This window comes from Meleagris gallopavo, chromosome 2, assembly GCF_905368555.1.
Source record: "Meleagris gallopavo chromosome 2, MGAL_WU_HG_1.1, whole genome shotgun sequence".
Taxonomy (NCBI): Eukaryota; Metazoa; Chordata; class Aves; order Galliformes; family Phasianidae; genus Meleagris; species Meleagris gallopavo.
The window spans coordinates 54,059,172-54,079,133 of NC_139405.1; the positions used below are offsets into that span (position 1 = coordinate 54,059,172).

Here is a 19,962-nt window from a genome sequence, read left to right on the forward strand (position 1 = left end):
GTATAAACGAGGGTCCCTCTACACAGATGGCCTCAGAGGACTGTTTCTCAATGTCTCTGGGCAATAGGTTTTGTCCTCTGAGCTCAGGCTGTTACTTTCAACCCCGTTGGCCCCCGACCAGGAATAAAAAGCTCCCATAGACTGGAAGGAGCAGCAGCACTGTTAGCGGTCACATAAAACAAACAGAAGCGGAAGGGAGGCTAGAAAAGGGCACTTTGTGTTTTTTTTGTTTTTTTTTTTTAAATCTTATTTTTATTTTTTAACAAAATTGCGTTACAAAGGGTCACAACACGACCAAAGCAGAAGGATGTTTTATCAGCGGTCAGGGCTGGTGGATATAAAGCAGTATCAGCACTTAACAAAAACAAACGGAAAAAAAAAAAAACACGACAACCAACCAAAGCCACAAAACACCCAGACTCACTCCCGGACACCTCCCCGCCCCCTCCGCCTCAGCGCCCGCCTCTTCCCGTCCGGGAGCAAGGCGCAAGTGCCGTGCTCGGCTCGGCTCGCTGTGGTCTTCGCTGCAGCCGCGGTCGCGCCGCCGCCGGGCGCTATGAGGGCCCCGCTGGCCCTAATGGTGCTGACGGCCCTGGTGGCGCCCGGCCAGAACGCGGCCTCCCGCCCGGAGCGGCCGCCCGCAGGTAACGGGTTGGGTTGGAGGTGCCGCTGAGGGGCGGGGGGGGGGGGAAGGGACGGGAGGGGAGGGGAGGGGAGGGCGGCAGAGCGGAGCGGACTGCGTTGCCGGTGCCCTACGCCCACCTCGTGTCGCGCGCGGCGGCAGCGAGAAAATGGAGGCTGTGCCCGGCCGTCCTGGCGCTGTCCTGGCACGGAGGGCTTGGGACGCGAGGGGGCCGCGCGTTGGCGGTGGGCGGGCCGCGTGCGGAGCAGTGCCGGGCCGGCAGCAGCCGCTGCACGCTGTCCGCTCAGGGTTACATGCGTTCCTCGTGTTGAGGCAAGCTGGAAATTTAAATGAAAGGTGGGGAGCGCACGGCTGTGAGTTCGAGCAGGGCCTAGGGACCTGTGGCCGCGGGGCGCTTCCAGCCAAACGCGGGGCTGGAGGTGTGCTCAGGCCCACCAGCAGCGTCCGGCCTGGACTCTGAGCAGGTGGGACAGTGACAAATAAATAAAGACCGGAGAAATAGTAGGACCTGTGAGTTTCGCTTCCATCCGGGACAGTTCAGTACCACCGGAGAGAGCTGTCTGTTGTCATGGCTCACGTCTGAAGAAGGCGCACTTTATTTCTAAGTATTGAGAACGGCACGGAGCTCCATTGCACTCCTTGCATGAGTTTAAAAGTAGGAGCATGCCTGCACATGAGGTGAAAGCAGCAGTGCTCTGCTAAGCCCCACCCCCAAAAAGAGATCCATGTACCTAAAGTAACTGCCGGCAGGTCATCGTACAGCTGTTGTTTATGTGCTTGTGGTCTTGGGATTCTATGGCTGTGCAGCTCTGCTGGGGCTTCGTGGCACTTGGGTGTGGGCAGCCATGGCACTGGGCAGGACTGGGGAAGATGGCTGGGGCTCACCCACTGGGTGTTGGGACTGTAAGACTTGCAGGCCGGCTGCTGACGTGCTACAGGGCACCCTCTTGCCGAAATCCAGGCTTACTCAGCACAATACTTGCCTCATTGGGGCTGCTGTGGGATAGCTGAAATATGTATCAAGCTTCCTAGAGAAAACTGAGCACTTTCTTTCTACATGAGCACAGCAAACCCTGAAAGGAACTGCACATACTTCTGAGCTATGTTTTGGCAACACAAGCAGGGGCTTTCCTGATGACTAGCCCTGAGGTTAGCCATAGCTTCAGTAACTGAACCGTCCAGAGACCAAAAATTATTTTTTTTAGCTAACAAAAAAATGAAGGGAATTTTGATATCACTGTGTATTAGATCAGTGAAGAAACAGGCTGTATCTGTACTGACAAACTGTTATTACACAGATGCAAACAGATGTGCTGTATTAGATTGGAAAAACATGAGCAGAAGAATGGGAATTCTGAAACATAGATTGGAAAAACATGAGCAGAAGAATGGGAATTCTGAAACATGTTTATGTTTTCCTTTAAGATAGAGTAACTACTTTCTGCAGACTCAGTAGGACTTTTGGTGTCTTGGTGATATATGATATATATACTTCAGGCAATGAGGAAGTGCCCTTCTGTGAGTTATCTATTGCTCCAGGACGTAACTTTTCCTTGAAAAGGCAGGCAGCTGTTATCTGAGTAGCTGATACGTGCCTGCAGCTGGGTTGTCATGTCAGCTTCTGTCTGCCTGTGACTCATCGGTAGTGTAAGGCTCTTGGACATAGGCTCTGTAGGCTCTGTTTGTATTTCTGTATCCAGAAATTTCTGTATCCAGAATGAGGCTTCTGATCAATGTTACAGTAGCAACAGTAGACATAGACTACATGCAGTGTCAGGTGTGTTTTGCGCTTTGGAAGCAAGTTTTCCAGACAGCGTGTATACCTCCTATTTGTGGCTGACCACTGCGTGTGGTTATCTTTTTGGTTTGTTATTTTGGCTCTTATTACTGGCAGTCATAGCAGTTCTTCTCAGCTGCAGATTTTCTAATAGTGCTCTATTTTAATGATTTCTCAGGTATAAAAATAAAAAGTAGATGGGCATGTGTAATGCTGTAATGGGATGATAATAGCAGGGTGGCAAAGTCTTTGGCTACAGCAAATGAGAACAAGCCCAAATGCAGCATACACAGAAATGAAGGAAGAGCTGTTTACCTGTGGAAGGCCTCAGCTAGGCATGGATCTCCAGCAAGAGATGCTCTTGCCTCCAATGCCAGCCCTTAAATGATGTCTGGGAAGGGATAGATCCTGGCTTCACTCCTTCAAGTCACTCAGGTGCACTGCATACACCTGAGCTCCTCTGGGTTGGCCCTACCTTCCCACCAGGTGCTCAATCACTGGTTCAAGCCGTGACTTCGTATTTCCACTGCAATGCTGAATATATAAAACAGTATTTCAATTTTACTGTCAAAGCAGTTTTTAAGATGTTCATCTTGTGCAGCTTCCTGGATTGTTTTTTTTATGTTTTTTTTCTTTAGGACATTGATCTAGGTCTAACACCAGTTCATACAGCATATTACCTCTATTAGCTTTCAGTCATAAACAACAATTTTAAAAGCACTGCGGGACAACTTAAAATGTTACCCCCAGTCTTTGTACTCTTTTCATCTGTAAATGAATGTCTTTGCCTTCTTGAATTTAAGAACTTCTGATAGAACCTTATGCACTGAAATGCTGTTGCAAGCTCTAATTCAAGCTGACTTTAAGTAACTTCATTAAGAATATACCACCAAGGAAGAGGAGTGGTGTTACAGTTGAGGTGTATGCCCCGAGTTTCTTTAGAGGAGTAAATGAAAGCAGGTGAAGGTGAGCATCCACCTCACAGTGTGTGCTACATGGCTGCTGTCACCCCAGGGGTGGCCCAGACAGGTTGCAGGACCAACATCCTCTGCACCTTGGCAGCCTGCTGCCAACCTGCCCTGCTCCCTGCCACAGTTACTCTAGTGCCAGGGTGCAGAATCTCATCTCCAGGCTGCTTCCAGTCCATTTCCCAGGGTATATGTTGCCTTTGTGCAACCTTCTGCTTTTTCTTGCACGGGGGGGAGATTTGGATTAGATGCTGGGGAAGTTTTTCACAGAAAGAAGCAGTGAGGTGCTGGCACGGACAGCTCACCGAAGTTGTGGATGCCCCATGCCTGGAGGCACTCAGGGCCAGGTTGGATGCAGCCCTGGGCAACCTTATTTAGCACCTAATTTAGTGGTTGGCAGCCCTGCCTACGGCAGGGGGATTGGAACTGGGTGGTCTTTGAGGTCCTTATCAGCCTAAGCCGTGGCGATTCTGTGATCACTGTGGTCTTGCAGAACTGTTGTCGGGGTCGTGCGGATTTACCTGGATTTTTTAGCCTTTTCTTCTCCTTCATTAGTGTTGATGGGCTAAGGAGAAACAGATTTTTTTTTTTGTATTTGTGGAGGCACCAAAGCTGCCACCCTTTCTGAGTGCTGTTAAGGTGGATGTACAGGCTCAGATGGAGCACAGGGCTGACATAAGGGGGCACACTGTTGTCCTAGCCAGCGACCCAGAAGGATGGATCTTTAACTTTGTAAAGGCTGACAGAAAAGCAACAGAGACTTTAGCAACCGTGATTTTGCACAGAAATAGAATTAGGTACGTGCATTATGAAAATGCATTCAAGGAACCTTAGGTCTATGGAATAAAGGGAGAGGGTAAGCCAATGAGATCTATTTTTTTCTTTTAACCTGACTAAAAGAAACTAGATCTCTTTGGATTTTGAGAGTAAAGAAAAATGTCAGAAAGTAAAGATAGGAGTAGCAAGAGGCTGAGAGCATGCACAAGTGTTACCTCAGGGTGACTTTGAAGATGAGCACCTAACAGAGAAGAACAGAAGTGGGAATGCAACCACAAAGCTGATCTCAGCAAACTCTCACCAGCATCAGTTTAAGCAGCGTAACAAACATGCATAACTCAGAGAGCAACGTAGATACTTACTTGTTCATATATAAACACTGCAAACTAACTAATATTCCCATGTTGGTGGCAGAGACCTCTGCAGATGTGATGGGTACTGTGGTGTCTGTGTATAAAATCAAATATCATCTCAAGTGTGCAGTTATCTTCATTAAAATATTAGAACTTTGGAGACTTCTATGTCTTTGGCAAACCTGCGTAGCGGACAGGAAGGAAATGCATATAGGAGGAGATTAAAAGCCACTGAAAGACTTTTGTCCTACTGCATGTATATACTGCTAGGTTTCAGGCTGCTAGAAATAATACATGTATTTTAAAATGTTTTCCAAAGTAAAATGAACCTAGCTTACCAAAGAAGTGTACTTATCTATGTGCTCTACCAAATAGCTCACAGAACTAATCCGGTAGTGGCACACAATATATGGTACGGTGCTCAAAAACATCAGTCAAACATTACTACTAACTACAAGGCAAACCTTGTTCTATTTATTGAAATATTGTATTTTATTAGAGGTCAAGGTGGATAGGGCTCATTGCAGGTAGAAATCACCACGTTTTGAACTGGGAGTGAACTAGAACTATTTGAATGTCTTATATGGTGCAGCATAAGGGAGGACAAAGCAAAATGTTGTGTAATTGAACAGCTAAATCCATGTAGCTTCTGCTGATGATTCAAATATCTCCTGGAATTTCATTTCCTACTCTTCTGCTAAAAGCAGTTCTATTCTTACAGTAGTACACAACAGTAAGATTTCACAAGAGTTACTACCTCAAGTATTTACATTTTGGGACGCAATATGGCATTCGTGTGTCTTGACACCTCTTCTGTCAATTTGTCACCTTTTTTTTCTTGTGGTTGAGAAATTGATGATTGTGTTCCTTTTTTCCAATAACTGAATACCACTTTCGTACACGCTGTAAAAGAACTAAACCGCAGCACCGTTCGCAGAGTGACGTCTATTACGTGTATCACCTCTTCGTGGTTAATAGCATATCTCAACCTCTCTGTATTACTTTCTGTAAAGTGCTGTCTTTGTGGTCTTGTTTTCAAGACATGAAAATTGTTTACTTTCCCTCAATAAATCGCAAAGTGAAATGAGCTTCGTTTTGTGAGAAGTTCCGAACGGGCAGGTCAAATATGAGCTATCTTTCATCATCTCACAAAAGCTAAATCAACAGAATCGGACATTGAGAATCAGAAATTGAGAAGCTAAGATGTGACAGTTAAAATAGCTGAGTAACCTTCATTTTTCCTCATCTGAATGCCGCGTAGCAGCCTTTAATAGTCACAGGGTCATGTAATTTTCCTTCCCCTGCAGCTGCTCCCCAGTGCCCCTGCTGCTGTTGGTGCTCAGAACAGAAGTTCGCTGTATGAGGAAAATATCAGTGCTACTTCTTATTTTTGTCACTTATTACCTTACCTCTGATGTTATTGAATGTACTTCAAATGATCTCTTGAGCATGGAGCTCCATGCTAACTTCAGTGTTCAAATTCCTTACAAATGCTAGTAGCTTTTTATTATCACACACTTAAAAAAAAAGTAAAATAAAAAAAATACTGCTGGGGATGTAGAAATGTCCATGTCAGAAGTTCACTTTGAATCCAAGCTTTACCCAGCAGACCAGTTGTCTTTTGGCAAGGCTGTATTAGGAGACATTAGGACCCTCTGGAACACAGAGCCTGGATTTTGCAGCTTTGGTAACATCCCTGCGCAGCCCCACCTGTCTGATTCAGTTCTGAAGAGCAACGAAATCTACAGGAGTTGAGCTAATCTCCTCTAACTTCAGAACACACGCACTGTCTGTCCTGCTTTATCTGTGTAATTGACTTAGCTGTGTCATTGCACAGATGATGAACCTGATATGTGCTCTCTGGTGGACATGTTTTCAGTGGGCGTGGGTTATCTGATGTTTTGGGTTGCAAACAAGAAGAAAACTGTCTCTGCACGAAAAAGTAAATCAGCATGCAGGGCTCAAATGTGTTTGTACTGGTGGCAAACAGGGTCCATTTAGAGGAATAATCTCCAATTTTCAAGTCTAATTTTTCCAGCCATTTCTAGCATGTTGCCTTTTCCAAATAATAAAGTAATATATTTGACAGTTCTCATGTTTTACTAAGTGCAATTGTTTTGTTTCTTCCAGTGCCTTCACCAACAGGGACTTTAGTCACATCCAGAAATTTCAGAACTGTCTTGCACTGGCAGTACCCAACCGTGTCTGAAACTCCTCATTTTGTTGTGGAAGTCAAACCTTACCAGTAAGTTCATATTCTTTCGCCATTTCCTGCACCTCTTTTTTTCTTGAAGGGCAAAAACAACCAGTCCAGGGGAAACAGTTTTGTTTTTTTGTCCTGAAGTCCTGTAGAATGAAGGTTTCCTAAGTGTAAATTGAGCCAAAATTTGTCTATTGTTATTTTATCACAGGCAGTGTACTGTTCAGTATTATCCTGTGGTGTATAATTAATAGCTTTTTCTTGATCTTTTTACAGCCTTGGCAACTATACGACTGTCTCAACTTGTGTGAACATCTCAGCTACTTCTTGCGATCTATCAGAGGAAATAGAGGAAATTTTTCTGTCTTACTGGTTTCGTATTAAAGCCGTTGTTGGATCACAACAATCTGAGTACGTTGAGACAGATGAGTTTGTTTTGCAAAGACATGGTAAGTTCCATCATAAACTAAATCTTGTAAATTTTCTCCCAGCTTTTTCTTTTTCTTTTTTTTTTTTTCCCCTTTTTTTAAATAAATAGAAGTATTCTTTTGTGCTGTATTATTATGTCTCATAAGGTCAGGAGCCCAGGGCAGAGCGAAGCATGATGATTGTTCAGTAGAAACTTCTGTAGTACTGCCTCTGCAGAGACTTGTTTGCCCTGTCACTGGTGTATTTGAAGATCTTTTTAGAAGCTTTAAAAGCAGAGAGAAGTGATGATGACAGTGCATTCCTTGCATGCTTCTTATGTATTCGCCTGGTGGAACAGATACTGGGATAGGGTAAGAAATTGCCCTCAGATGCTGTGGACTTTTGGGCATCTAGAAGTTGTATTCAATTGGTACGTGATACTTGGACAATAAAGCCCCAGATAACAAGTTGGATTTCATAATGGTAATTTGTTAGTTCCATTTTAGAAGCAGATTCACTAACATAATGAAATGCCTCTTATTTCCCAGTGTTGCAACTATATGATATTAATAGCATTCAAAATAAATGTATTGATCTTCTCGAGTCTATACTGAATTTTAGGAATTTAGCTATACTTAGCTTGTTTTGTTGAATTTCTTTTTTTTTCAATACTCTGTTAAAAATTTTGGCCTAATAGCAAAGGTAAAATGTGTTGCAGGAAAAATTGGACCACCAAAGCTGAATCTCTCAAGGCACGGTGCTGAAATCATAGTTGATATTTACAATCCTGAATTTCCATCTGTGGAGGTTCAGCCTTGGCTTGAAGATGTTTATTCACAGCTCTCATACTTGGTGATGTTTAGAAATAGAGAAACTGAGGTAAGTTTCAAAGTGAAAAATTAAATTCAAAATAAAAATACATTTGTGTGTTTTAAATGCTTAGCAAGGAGTTTGCTCTCCGTGACACACCCAGCCCACAGATACCAAGAAAATAGTTGAATGTAACAGAATAATGCTGAAGCTCTGAAATGTGGGTCGTGATGGAAGAGATGATTTAAAGGTCTGAATGTTAGTTGTCCACTTGCATGTTTTCTAACAATAGTCAGATAATTGCAGTAGCTGTACACAAACTACAAGGATGCCGCATCGCACACAATTATTTCTACATACCTGCCAAAACATGGATAATTTCACTTGTGCTCCTTTCACTTGTTTAAATAGACCTTTCATTTCACGAGGTTAATCTTCAAAGCATCAATACCACATTACTTAGAGTCGTAGAGGGTGAACTTTGGGAAAATGATAGTACGTAGGTTAGAGTTGCTTTTTGTAACTATGAATTATGGATGAAGGTACGGAATATGGATAGAGCACGTTTTGGATGCGTCTGAAAATTGTTGATGAAAGCACCACAATCTCATCAAGCGGAAGGTTTTAGGATGGCTCACAGATTGGTATCTCAAGTTTCCAGCTGTTAGGAAATGGCAAGGCATGTATCTGTAGGAGCTACATCTAATAGTGTTATTGTACCATTTTAGAAGTGTTAGAAGATACTGTAACATTTGTATTGAGTCAAATGATATGATAGGACCTTATTTTGATTTTTTTTTTTTCTTTTAGAACAGAAAAAATTTCACTGTAGCAGACTGTGAGATGAGTGAATGTAGCCTGAGCATCCCAATTCCTTCTGAAGGTTCCATGTACTGTGTTTCAGCAAACGGACATTTTTATGATGATCTGATAGTTGGTGCCCAGTCGGAAGAAAGTTGCATTTGGGTTCCTCCCGAGCAGGCTTGGAGTAAGCAGACTCTTCAATTGTACAAAGAATCTATTGAGTCTGATCAGAGATCTGATACAGCAAGTTGCTGAAGCTGTGGTGCAGCCATGGGATCACTTGGATATCTATGGGAGAGTATGAAAAAAGGAAAAGCGTGATCATTCTTTTCGAAATGCACTCTCCCAGTTCTAAAGGCGTTTAAAGATTATGTATTATTTTCAAGTAACCTTGATTTTCCTGGGTACTTTTCCAACCTCGCTGATATCCTAAAACGTATTTTCTTTGCACCTGATCATTTGTGTAATTAACAAATGACAAATGAGTTGTTCATTGAGTTATATGGCTTTTGGAAACACTGACCCTGTCTTCTAATAAATGGCATCTTGCTGAATCATATCACTGAAGAAAATGCGTGTGGACATTCTGGAGCTTGAAGTGACTCTGAATTTGTAATAAAATTGAGGTATCATCTATTTTTTTCTTAATTAAAGGGAATGAAGGGAGTTAGTGTCTCAATTTTGTATCTCTATTACAGTTTGGCAGTTTTTTTTTTTTTTTTTAATTACTCCATCGTGGTTCTAAACTTCATCAGGGAAAAGAGGAAATTTCTAAAATCAGTCATGTATTCTTTTCTTGTTTGTTTGTTTGTTATGCACAGGAAGAACAGTGTAGTTGAGGGGGAAGACTAAGGAAAATTGGACTAGTGGACCCCTATTAGTTTTAGATAACAATTCTGCATTGTGGAAAATTTCACATTTCAATTTGATTGCACAAAGATTATGTGCAGCAATTCTTATGTCAGTTAATAGGATATCTCATGTAGAATGTGTTGGCTTTTTTTAAAAAAAGTTTGTTCCCATATGGACTTGCTAAGGAGGAAAAAGAAACAGTTATTTAATTCCTTTACTTCTATAAAAGCATGACTGTTGGATATATCGAAAATCTTTTGTTGCAATTTTTATTGATTTTTGTGTATTGTTTTACAAGTTCTCTTGAGTGGGGGAAAAAAAGCAATAAATCGATAAATTCACGTTTTCCTAAATGGTATAATATTTATTTTCCCAACTTCTTAATGGAATTTGTTCTACCTTCCTAGGTACATTAATTACTATAATTGTATCTACAATTGTAGTGATTATGGGGCTAATTTTGACAGTACGTTATGGCTGCAAGAAGCTAAGGAAGAAAAACATAAAGCTGCCTAAATCTTTGGTAAGTTTAGCCTTGTTATCTGTGTCAGATTTGTCATCTCAAACTGGGTATTTTTTTATTTTTTTATTTTTTTATAACAACAACACCTTTATGGTCATCTTGGTTGTTTGTGCCATGATCACACAGAAGTTCAGAATTTATACCAGACTTAAGATTCTGATTGCCTCTACAATCAGTTGTCCTGCATTGGCTTTAGGATTAGACTTTGGTCACTGTTTAACTGATGTAACATTACTTGATCTATTTTGAGAACTTAGTTCCCAAAAACCATCTGTGAGGGCATAGGCAGGTTTGTATTCACTGTAGTAGCAGAGACACAAGAATTATTGAGGTTAGAAGATACTTTTTGAGGTTGTCTTGTTTTTTGCTCAAGTGGGTTGCCCCAGACTTCACCCACTGGGGTTTTGAACATCTCTAAGGAAGAAGACTCCACAACCTGTGTGGGCAACCTAGTCTAGGGTTCTAATAACTTTGCAGCAGGAGGCTGTTTTCTTATGATAGTTAGGATTTCATATGTTTGAGTTTTGTGCCCGTTGCTTTTTGTCCTGTCACTGGATGTGCATGAGATTCCTTCATTACATAATAATACTGTAATACTGCTGAATATTACAATGTTCTTAGTGATGTGCAGAGTAAGAAGGAAAAAAAGAAGTAATAACACTGTGGAAAAAGAGAGGAAAAAGTACTAGGGGAAATAGGTTCTCACAATGAGCAGTTACAGGGAAGAGGATCGGCTCTACCTTAAAAGCTCTCTGTAGCAGAATGCTTGAAGAGCAGTAGAAGCCTCAGTGCTTTCATAGCAAGCAAGAGTGAATGTCTGGCAAGTATCATTCTACTGCCTTATGGTGTCTTGTTAGCTGAACAACCAATAGCAACTGAAACAATTTTCAAGAACTGTCATGTGAGGTAGTAGTAATTCTTAAGTGATAATCATATCAAATCTGTATCTTGGCAGTAAGTCTCATAAAGACTTCTCTAGTGAAAAGACATTCCACATTCTTCAACTTCAGGACTCTTAAAGTGACACATAATGCAGGGTAGCTATTACCTTCCTGGAGCCTGCTTTGTTTGGAATAGAATGTTAGCAGGTGACATTGCTCTGACTAAATTAAGATGTCCTAGCAAATTACACTAGGTCCCTTTGTCCTAAGCAGTCATCTAGTCCACTGAGTTGTGCAGACAGTCTGATTTGCAGCACTCATAAGAATTATTTCAATACGTGAGATATGAATAGTATTGGGAATGCAAAATGAGTAATTAATAACTTATGGTTTATCTTTGTACAATTAAAATTATATTTTAAATACCTTAGATTATTAATTTAATGAATAACTAATGCAAGAAATAATAGAAATAATAATAGATCTTGTCTGAGAGTGAAAAATCTCATGAGTCTTTCCAAGTGTCGGAGGGCTGTAGGCAAGATGTCCCACTGTAAATCTGCTGCCTTCCAGTGATCTGCTTCTGTTAGATGCTATACAATCAGGTCATTTGAGTGACTTTCAGGAGGCTGAAATTCTACATCAGAAGGCTGTCCTAGCTGCTGAGATCTCACAGGCAAATAAGGGGAGAAAATCCGTTGTCATTTAGATCACAAGAGCTTTTATAACATTGTCATGATGCTGTTCAGGACCTCCCAAGAGTGCCATGTCAGTCACGTTCAGGTCTTTCGGTATAGACATAAAATGGTCACTACCATTAGAGAAAGTGTTACTTTAAATGTTTGAAACACCCTTGTTCATAACAGGGCCCCACAAGAAATATAAATCTAGTGCAATGGGACAGATTCCTAACAATAATTCATGATGCTGGTGTACTGCTGGATGACAGGAATCTGATGTTTCAGCCATCTAGCTGCAGAGAGAACCATTCGTTTTCATCCAGTTACCTCACAAAGAGTATTTCAAGATGCTGTTTCCTTCCAGTCATCTTCATTCATTCCAACTTGTCCTTCATGTGGAAGCAGACTCTTACTGTAAGATTTATGTTAGCAGTTTATCCACTTTAAGAGGAACCAGTCCTTAACTTACTGATAAGCTGTGGCCATCTTTGTTTACTTCGACTTTGCTGTGTTTTATTCAGTGTCTCTTATCTTTAAATGGTGGAAAGTGTTTTAGTAGGAAGAGAACACACTAACTCCCCAAGGCAAAGCCTCATCAAAAAGCATCAACACGCATTTTTACCTCATGCTTAAGTCAACTTTTCTGCAAGCTGCTGATGCTTTTTCTGAGTGTGAAGGGATGACATGGTTGTGTTCTCTCACTGTATTTGCATAACACTTAGAAAAACACTTAGAAATGGTGTCAGTTTGTGACTGGATTTTTGGTTGTTAGGATTACATGACATATTTTTCAATTTGAAGAAACCGTAATTGCTTGTCCCTGTAAATCTTATTGATATTTGCCATAAACAATTACTGTCTTAAAAGAAAGAAGTTAGCTCATTAACATTTGTGAAGGATTTTTTTTCCCTGTGGACACTTAGAGGACAGCAACGTAGTTTCGTAATTGCACATTCAGCCAGCATTGTGAAATTACGCAAGGGCTGTGTAGATTTCAGTGTTCTAATACGATTTGGAATAGATCTCTTAAATGCTCTTCCAGGAAACCTGCTCCTGAAAGTTGCTGGGAATGTGTAGGTGGACAAGCCCTTAGTAAAGCTGCTGATAGCAGTGCCTGTTACTGGTAGTATGCACAAAGGAAAAATATTAACTCATTTATGGTAAACACTGGTTTTGAGATACTAACCCAGATCTTAATTGCACTTGTTCCTGGAGATGCTTTGAGTATCATTACAGTTATTGTAGTAAGTTCTTCTATTTGAAGCTAGTAATGAATTCATGAACTACTAAATTGTGTTGTAAATCTATGACTAAGTAACTCTCAAGGAACCTTTGCTACCAGGAAGTCCACAAGGGTTTTTCCTTTGCATGGCTTCCTTCTTTTATGGAACAGAAATGTCTTGTATCACAGACAGAGAACTGGTTTCCTTTTCACAGACACAAGTCTTAGATGTAATTGTACAGAAGCACTGATTTTATTCTTGGGGTCTTTCTCTAGGCATTCCCAGCCAGTACTGTGAGATGCAGTACCTTTGTAGAGTACAAGGCACCCTTTTAATGTATTTTAGGACTGAAGCTTCAGAAGTGGGTGAAAATCACAGAATCATAGAATGGCCTGGGTTGAAAAGGACCACAGTGATCATCTAGTTTCAACCCCTCTGCCATGGGCAGGGTCACCAACCACCAGACCAGGCTGTCTAGAGCCACATCCAGCCTGGCCTTGAATGCCTCCAGGGATGGGGCATCTACAACCTCCTGGGGCAACCTTGGGCAAGCATGATCCAGCATACACAGTACCATAAATGGGTATCATGGCAACTGAGGGGAAAGTTTTGAGGTTGAAGGGAGAGATGCAGGAAAGGTATCAGCTCTAGTGAAGTCAGCACACCATGCCAAGTAGGAATGTAGAGATACAGTCTCACGTATTCCAAACAAGGAATATGCTTGTAAAGCAGTCAGATTTGATCATTTGGTTGTGAAGGTGCTCACAGTTCTTATGCAAACACAGATTGGGGGATTCTTTTTGCCTATTAGGAGCTTTACTGAAACAGCACTGTTTTTCACCCTTTTCTAATCCCAACCTACATCTCTTTCTTCCCAATTTTTCTTCAACTTATATTTTTCAGTCAAATTACGCTCTAGGTCGTCTCAAAAAACAGTGACCATTTGTATCTCAAAAAGAATTTAACTCGCAAGAAGTAGCTTATAGCCTGAAATATACATACACGACTAACTAGGAAATTTGGAAAAGGATTTTTGAATTGAGTAACCCTTTCTCTCCGTGCTTTCTTGTAGCTTTAGAGGGCAACATTATACAGTTAAAAGTTTATCCTTGTTCTTCATATATATTGTTAAAAATAACTTAAATCAGGAGAATCTAAACAGCCTGAAGGGATGTCTTAATGATTTAAAGCAAGCTCAAGCCTGGCTGTTGAAGAACTTAATGTTTCTTACTGCAATAGAAGCTTTAAAGTCTGTTGCAGCATTGAGCCAGTGCTTAGTGATACAGGAGAAATAACCAAGCAGTCTTCAGCATAAATGCAGCCATTGGGAATGTGTGCAGGTTCTTAAATCACTGTAAAAATCTCTTTCCAAAGATCTTTCCCCTTCCAGATGAGACACTTGCCACAAATATTAGTCATTACAAATTAGCTACAGGGTGTAAAGGTCCACAGCAAATTCAAGAGGAGGAGTGTTATATCATTTTCTTCTTCCCCTGTCTCTTCTTCTCCACTCTAAACTTCAAACGACTTAAATTACAATGAGTGAAAATTACACGCATGAAATGGATTTGGTCTTTGCATACGTACTTGCATGTAGAAAGCATTTTGGAAAGGTTGTATAAAAGCATTAATGAAACAGCTGGAGTCACAGATACAGGCTGCTGACCTTGCCACATTGTCATTTTGCTAATTTCTGCTGGAATTGGTTGTAATTCAGTCTGTGTTCCAAACTTGTATCTTTTTTTTTTCTTTTTTTAACGCTCTAAGCTTCAACAGAAGTTAAAACCACTGAATTAATAGATAAGTGAAAGTAAAAGTAATGTATTTTTTTCCTCACTTAAGGTCAGTGTGATAAGAAACCTGAATGCAGACAACAGCTTTGAATCAAGATCAGAAGCAAAAGACATTTGTGCAGTAAGCGTCATGCCAGTCCCATCTGTGAGTGTCCCATCATCAATGAATGATGATGAAGCCTTGCTGAATATGGAGTCAGAAGAAGAAGTTGTCACTCCAGAGAATTTCAGTGAAAGAACATCTTCTGGTCCTCCTCTGGAGGCATCAGACAAAGTGGAAGAGACCTCTGTGCGGGAAGATACAGAAGCACCTTCTGATGTTGAACAGAATCATAAAGAAAAAGAAAGTAATTTCATTTCTGATAGCAGCCAAACAGATGTATGTAGTAACTCCTCAGGTCCAGTGATTTCTGACACAGAAATTCGACAAGCAGTCATTCCAAGCAGCTGTCCCAAGTTTTCTGGCTATGACAAGCCTCATGTGCCGTTAGATATGTTGATAGATGTTGGTGAAGAACAGCCTGTGATTGCATACAGGTCAACAGAATAACTGGGATAGCTGAAGTGTTTAACCAGAGCTTGTAAACAGCAGCATTACTGAAGAGAATGAAGAGTCTGGGCTATGTTTTGGATGTCTACAGGTTGTGCTTGTGCTGATGGAAACAGCATAGCCAGTATGCAACTTAATGCAATGGAATCTTGAAATGGAACTGAGAATAGTGCCTGAAAACTGTATTAAAAACATTGGGGAAAAATTCATGATAGCCTGTCTCTTACAGAAAAGTTTGTGTGTAGGACATGGTTTACTATTTCTTCTCTGAACAAAATAACTGTGTTGTTTGAACAGTACTTCATGAAGAGCAAAGGTTTTATTGGGGAGTGTAAAAAGAGCTGCTCTGTCAACTGTTCCCTTCTGTTTCAAGTACCTTTTCAAAGTTAATGAACTAAATGCTTAACGAGTCCTTGGTTATGACAGAGATGTGCTAGAAAAATTCAACTTTTTTTGGAGGTATTTTCTTCCTTATATTTGCATTCTCTAAAGTGCTTGAAGAGTACTAAGAAATCCTAGTATTTCCTTTAAGTAAGAATGCACTTGTAACTTTTTCCTGTGTCACTTAAGAATTTGATTCCGTGGCCAAGAGCCAGTTGTTTATGCTCTTTTCTGCAACTGCAGGTGTGTACCAGAGCCATTACTTAGCACATTTCAGTGAGTAAATATTAAACCTTTTTTTTGTTTTAACTTGAAAGCACAAGTCTTGTGATATGAAAAGCTGTTCTTTAAAATCTCTGTATGGCTGCATCCAGCTGCCTACATGTGTTGTGGAAACGTCACATTTTGGGTAGCTCCCATATAAGTGTACTAGATGGCCCTTACGAGTGAGGGGTAGGAAAGAAAGAAGCATGTAACAGGCACAGGCAGTTACACAGATTCTTTGGGAAGAGGGGAAGTTTTTTCCAACTGCATAAGATGCATAAAAATGCATGTCTTCTTCCAGAGCATATTCTTCCTAAATCTTAGAAAAATGTGGAGTTTTCTAATAGAAACCAGCATTACTTCCACCAATCACATTTTTTGCAGCAAGTAAAAAAAAAATGACAAAAAGGCAGTAATTTTCATGATATAACTCAGGAATCATAAATCATAGAATCACAGAATAGCCAGGGTTGGAAGGGACCTCAAGGATCATGAAGTTCCAACCGCCTTGCTCCAGGCAGAGCCACCAACCTCCCCATTCAATGCTAGATCAGGCTGCCCAGGGCCCCATCCAACCTGGCCTTGAACACCTCCAGGGATGAGGCATCCACAGCCTCTATGGGCAGCCTGTTCCAGCACCTCACCACTCTCACAGTAAAGAACTTCCCCTAGGAACTACAGCAAACTGTAAACACTCAAAAAAAAAAAAAAAAAAAAAAAAAAAAAAAAAAAATCTCAAGACAACTGAGAAGTAGTGTGATAATTTGAAGTTCTTACATCGCTGTCATCTGCTCTGGATGTTGTCATGCAAGATTATAATTTTGAAAAGTAAAAGATGTGAATTTTTTTTTTTCTATTTAAAAACTTTGTAAGTCTGATGCCTACAAATCAGTTATTTGCCCTTGAGTCCACATTTGATGGTGTTTTTTCTTTTTTAATCTGATTGTAGGAAACGTTTATGATAATACTTAATAAAGGTTAGTTTGAAGAAAAGGTATATTTTTACAGGTAGTAAAACACAGGCTTGAGGTAGTGCGTGTAGAAAACTGTCTTTGTTTTAAAAGATCGTTTTTGTCGGTATATCAGAAACGTTTGCTTGTTACAGCAGGCTGTTTTAGAGGAAGATGTACTTTTGTCTTTATATTTTTCAGTGGCATGAGTATTCCTAATGTAAAGCTTATATGGCAGCTACTGGACTGCTTCCTTTCTTGCAGATGACTGACATTGACCACAATTGTATATGCTGAATTCCCAAAGGTTTAAAGACAATAGCAATTTTTCCCATTCTCTGTTCACAGGAAGATAACAGTTCCATTATTAGTTTAGGAAAAAACAAATCAAACAGGTGAATTCTGTAACTGTGGTATAATGGAGAACGCAGCTAGAAAGATTAATGTGTTACTTGGCTGTGATTTGTTCCTTTGTTACAGTCAAGTGTAGTGAGACCCTATGGTGAGTTGTTTTTTGTCGTGTTTGGTTCGAGTTCCTAGAAGGCATTGTGAGTGAAGTACTGCTCAGAGTCCACTACTGTATGGATGTCGTTACTGCAGATGTGAAGAGAACAACTCTTGGTGTTACACAAAAGCTTTGAAAATTAGAAATAACTTGCAGTTGAACCTTCAGTTGAGCTGACTTCTAAGTTAATGGCATGGTTCTCCACTGACATGTACTGTTAGCAGTCTGTTCTGCCAAGGAGATATTTTCTGCAGAGCTTCAAGGTGCTTTCATTCTTTCAGTGTTATTTCTTTCAGGCTTTGTTTGTTTATAAATAGGAACAGCCAGGAATACCTCAGGACTTGACAGATTTTAGCTAAATGCCTAAATCTAACTTAGGTCTGCCTCAAGGTTCAGAAGGGAAAAGTAGGTCTTAGAAGCAATTGCATTAGCTTATTTTAGGGAATGAAGGTTGTGACCAGATATTAATTTGTTGAATAACTCTTTCCTTTGCTAATGCTCAGCATATTTCAGCTTAGCATACTTTGTACCTTATTTTCCTTCTCTCAGCTTTGTCCTGAACTGCTACTGTACCCCAAGGAGATAAAAACTTAGCTGTTGTAGATGTTCCCTTTAGTGTGTCTGCCTCAAAACTATTGTCATAAGTATGTAAGTTCTTGGAAATGTGAGGTTTACATTCTTAACTCCTTGTTGGTATCCTGCCACTGTTAGAAAAGTTATTGCCTGAGAGTAGGCATCATGGATCTCTGTGAACAGAATAACTCCCCAAGTGTTTGCTATTCTGGAAAAGTATTTCTTATTTAACAGAAGTTAAATTTTTGCTGGAAGAGAAGTGGCATTTTTTTGCCTGTTTGAGAGCAGGCAGACCAAGTGTTTTGTTTTTTTTTCCCCCACCACTCTTTGATACTACTGCATTATACGTTGTCTTTTCTGGATCGTTCAAGATGTTCTGTGGGCCAGTAAGCTTCGTGTTCCCCAGGCCTTTCTACAGCAGTTGTCAGCAGGAATGTTAAGAGCAAAACTAAGACCAAATCAAGTGCATGATGGTATTTCTGCTAGGATATGACCTGGCTCCCAACAACTGCAGTGTGAAATTTTTTTGGAGCAAGGAATGTGGAAAAGCCTCACTAGCCACAGCATTGCTATGGCAGCTCTACAGTACCAAAAAATTGAGCCATGGTTTGAAGATAGAATAGGTAGTATTTAGCTATACGTTTTCATTTATCCATTGAATGTATTTAAATGAATAAGCTCATATTCTTTTGGTGAAAACAAAAGCTTTGCTTAAGCTCCCAAATATTTGTTTATAGCACTTTGTCAATGGATATTAAGAAGCCTAAGACTTGCAGGGTCAAAAGCACTTAACATGCTTGCTGCTTACTGACACAAAATATCACCTATTCAGTATGACACACAGGGAAGTTTTTACCACTTTTAGCTGTTTTAGGTGATTTTTTTACTCGTTATGGCTGCTCAGCATCCTTCTCTTCCTGTCTCCTACAGATGATTTGGGAGTTGGAGTGTAAGACCTCAGAACATTCTGTTCTTTGTAAAACCACATGCATCACAGCCTTTGGGGCTATTGCCTAGCAACTTCTTTAAGAGCTGCTTTCACTGTCCTTTTTGCACAGACGTTGAAGGGTTTTATACTCAGTAGTTAGTCACAGAGTGGTTTGAGTTGGAAGGGACCCTTAGAGGTCATCTGCTCCAACTCCCCCGCAATTAAGTATTGCAGCAGTCCGCTGTGCTGTGCTGGCGCAGAAGCGTAAAATGTTCCGGATTTATAATTTTTCTGCATAAATAATGTAGCTTAGAAATAGTTATTTACAAATCTGTTGGCATCTGTGAGAACAAAATGCAGCACCCAGGTTGCTTAGATAAGTTTGTATGTAGCCCATCACTAGTTTGGATTCTGGGAAATAAGGTGTCATCGCAAAAACCTGTTTTCTCAACTAAGGCTTGAAATAACTGACTACTCTGAAATGGTGCCATGTAAACAGTTCAGTACTAGTGGATAGAATTATTGCACTGAATTCATATTAGTAGTTTCAGCATGTCTTTTCTTAAATGCACCTTTTCATCTTCCAAGTTACTGAACCCAAAATACAGATTTCCTATAGTTAACCTGCATAGATTTTTTTTTTTAAGTCTGGTTTTTAAAAATTCAGTCCTTAAAATAGAAAGTCTGTTTTTATTCTTACACTCTGTGTTCTCTAAATGGGTGCAAGCATCAGACTGTGTAGGACCTCCACAGGTTTGTCTCCCCAGGTGGGTGTTGTTCCTTCTTCGCATCTATCTAAAGACTCTACAAAGCCACCAGGCAATCTGTTCAAGCAGTTGTCGTCCTTAGAAAGCATTTCCTTAATGTCTAACCCAAGTCTTCCTATCTTCAGAAACCATCTGCAGTGAGCCTGTCTCAATTTTATTACCAGTGTAAATATTAAAAATGTTTGTATATGGAATTAAAAAACCTCAAAAGACAAGTGTGTGTGTGCTCTCCTTTTTCCTTCTGTCAGCTTCTGTACTGAAGACTCAGTCCGCTTTTGAAGCGTGCTCAGTTAATTCACAGTATGTAGCATGTGCTTGAGCATTACTGAAAGTGAAGGGGCAGCACTGGGGG

General features: G+C 40.5%; 1 protein-coding gene across 1 annotated transcript; it reads left to right on the forward strand.

Moving 5' to 3' along the window:
• The first annotated feature begins 432 nt into the window (after nt 1-432).
• Nucleotides 433-19,825, forward strand: IFNGR1 (interferon gamma receptor 1). The gene is made up of 7 exons (XM_085217210.1): nt 433-644; nt 6,649-6,763; nt 6,995-7,167; nt 7,845-8,005; nt 8,747-8,924; nt 10,000-10,115; nt 14,742-19,825. Exons 1-7 carry the CDS (start codon nt 557-559, stop codon nt 15,240-15,242), a joined length of 1,332 nt encoding a protein of 443 aa, XP_085073336.1. The 5' UTR covers nt 433-556; the 3' UTR covers nt 15,243-19,825.
• Nucleotides 19,826-19,962: the final 137 nt, after the last annotated feature.

Bases quoted from the DNA above. Each gene is read 5' to 3' on its own strand.
- IFNGR1 (XM_085217210.1), top strand. From the start codon at position 557: ATGAGGGCCCCGCTGGCCCTAATGGTGCTGACGGCCCTGGTGGCGCCC. The intron at 8,006-8,746 runs GTAAGTTTCAAA...TTTTTCTTTTAG, and splicing joins TTAGAAATAGAGAAACTGAG to AACAGAAAAAATTTCACTGT. The intron at 10,116-14,741 runs GTAAGTTTAGCC...TCCTCACTTAAG, and splicing joins TAAAGCTGCCTAAATCTTTG to GTCAGTGTGATAAGAAACCT.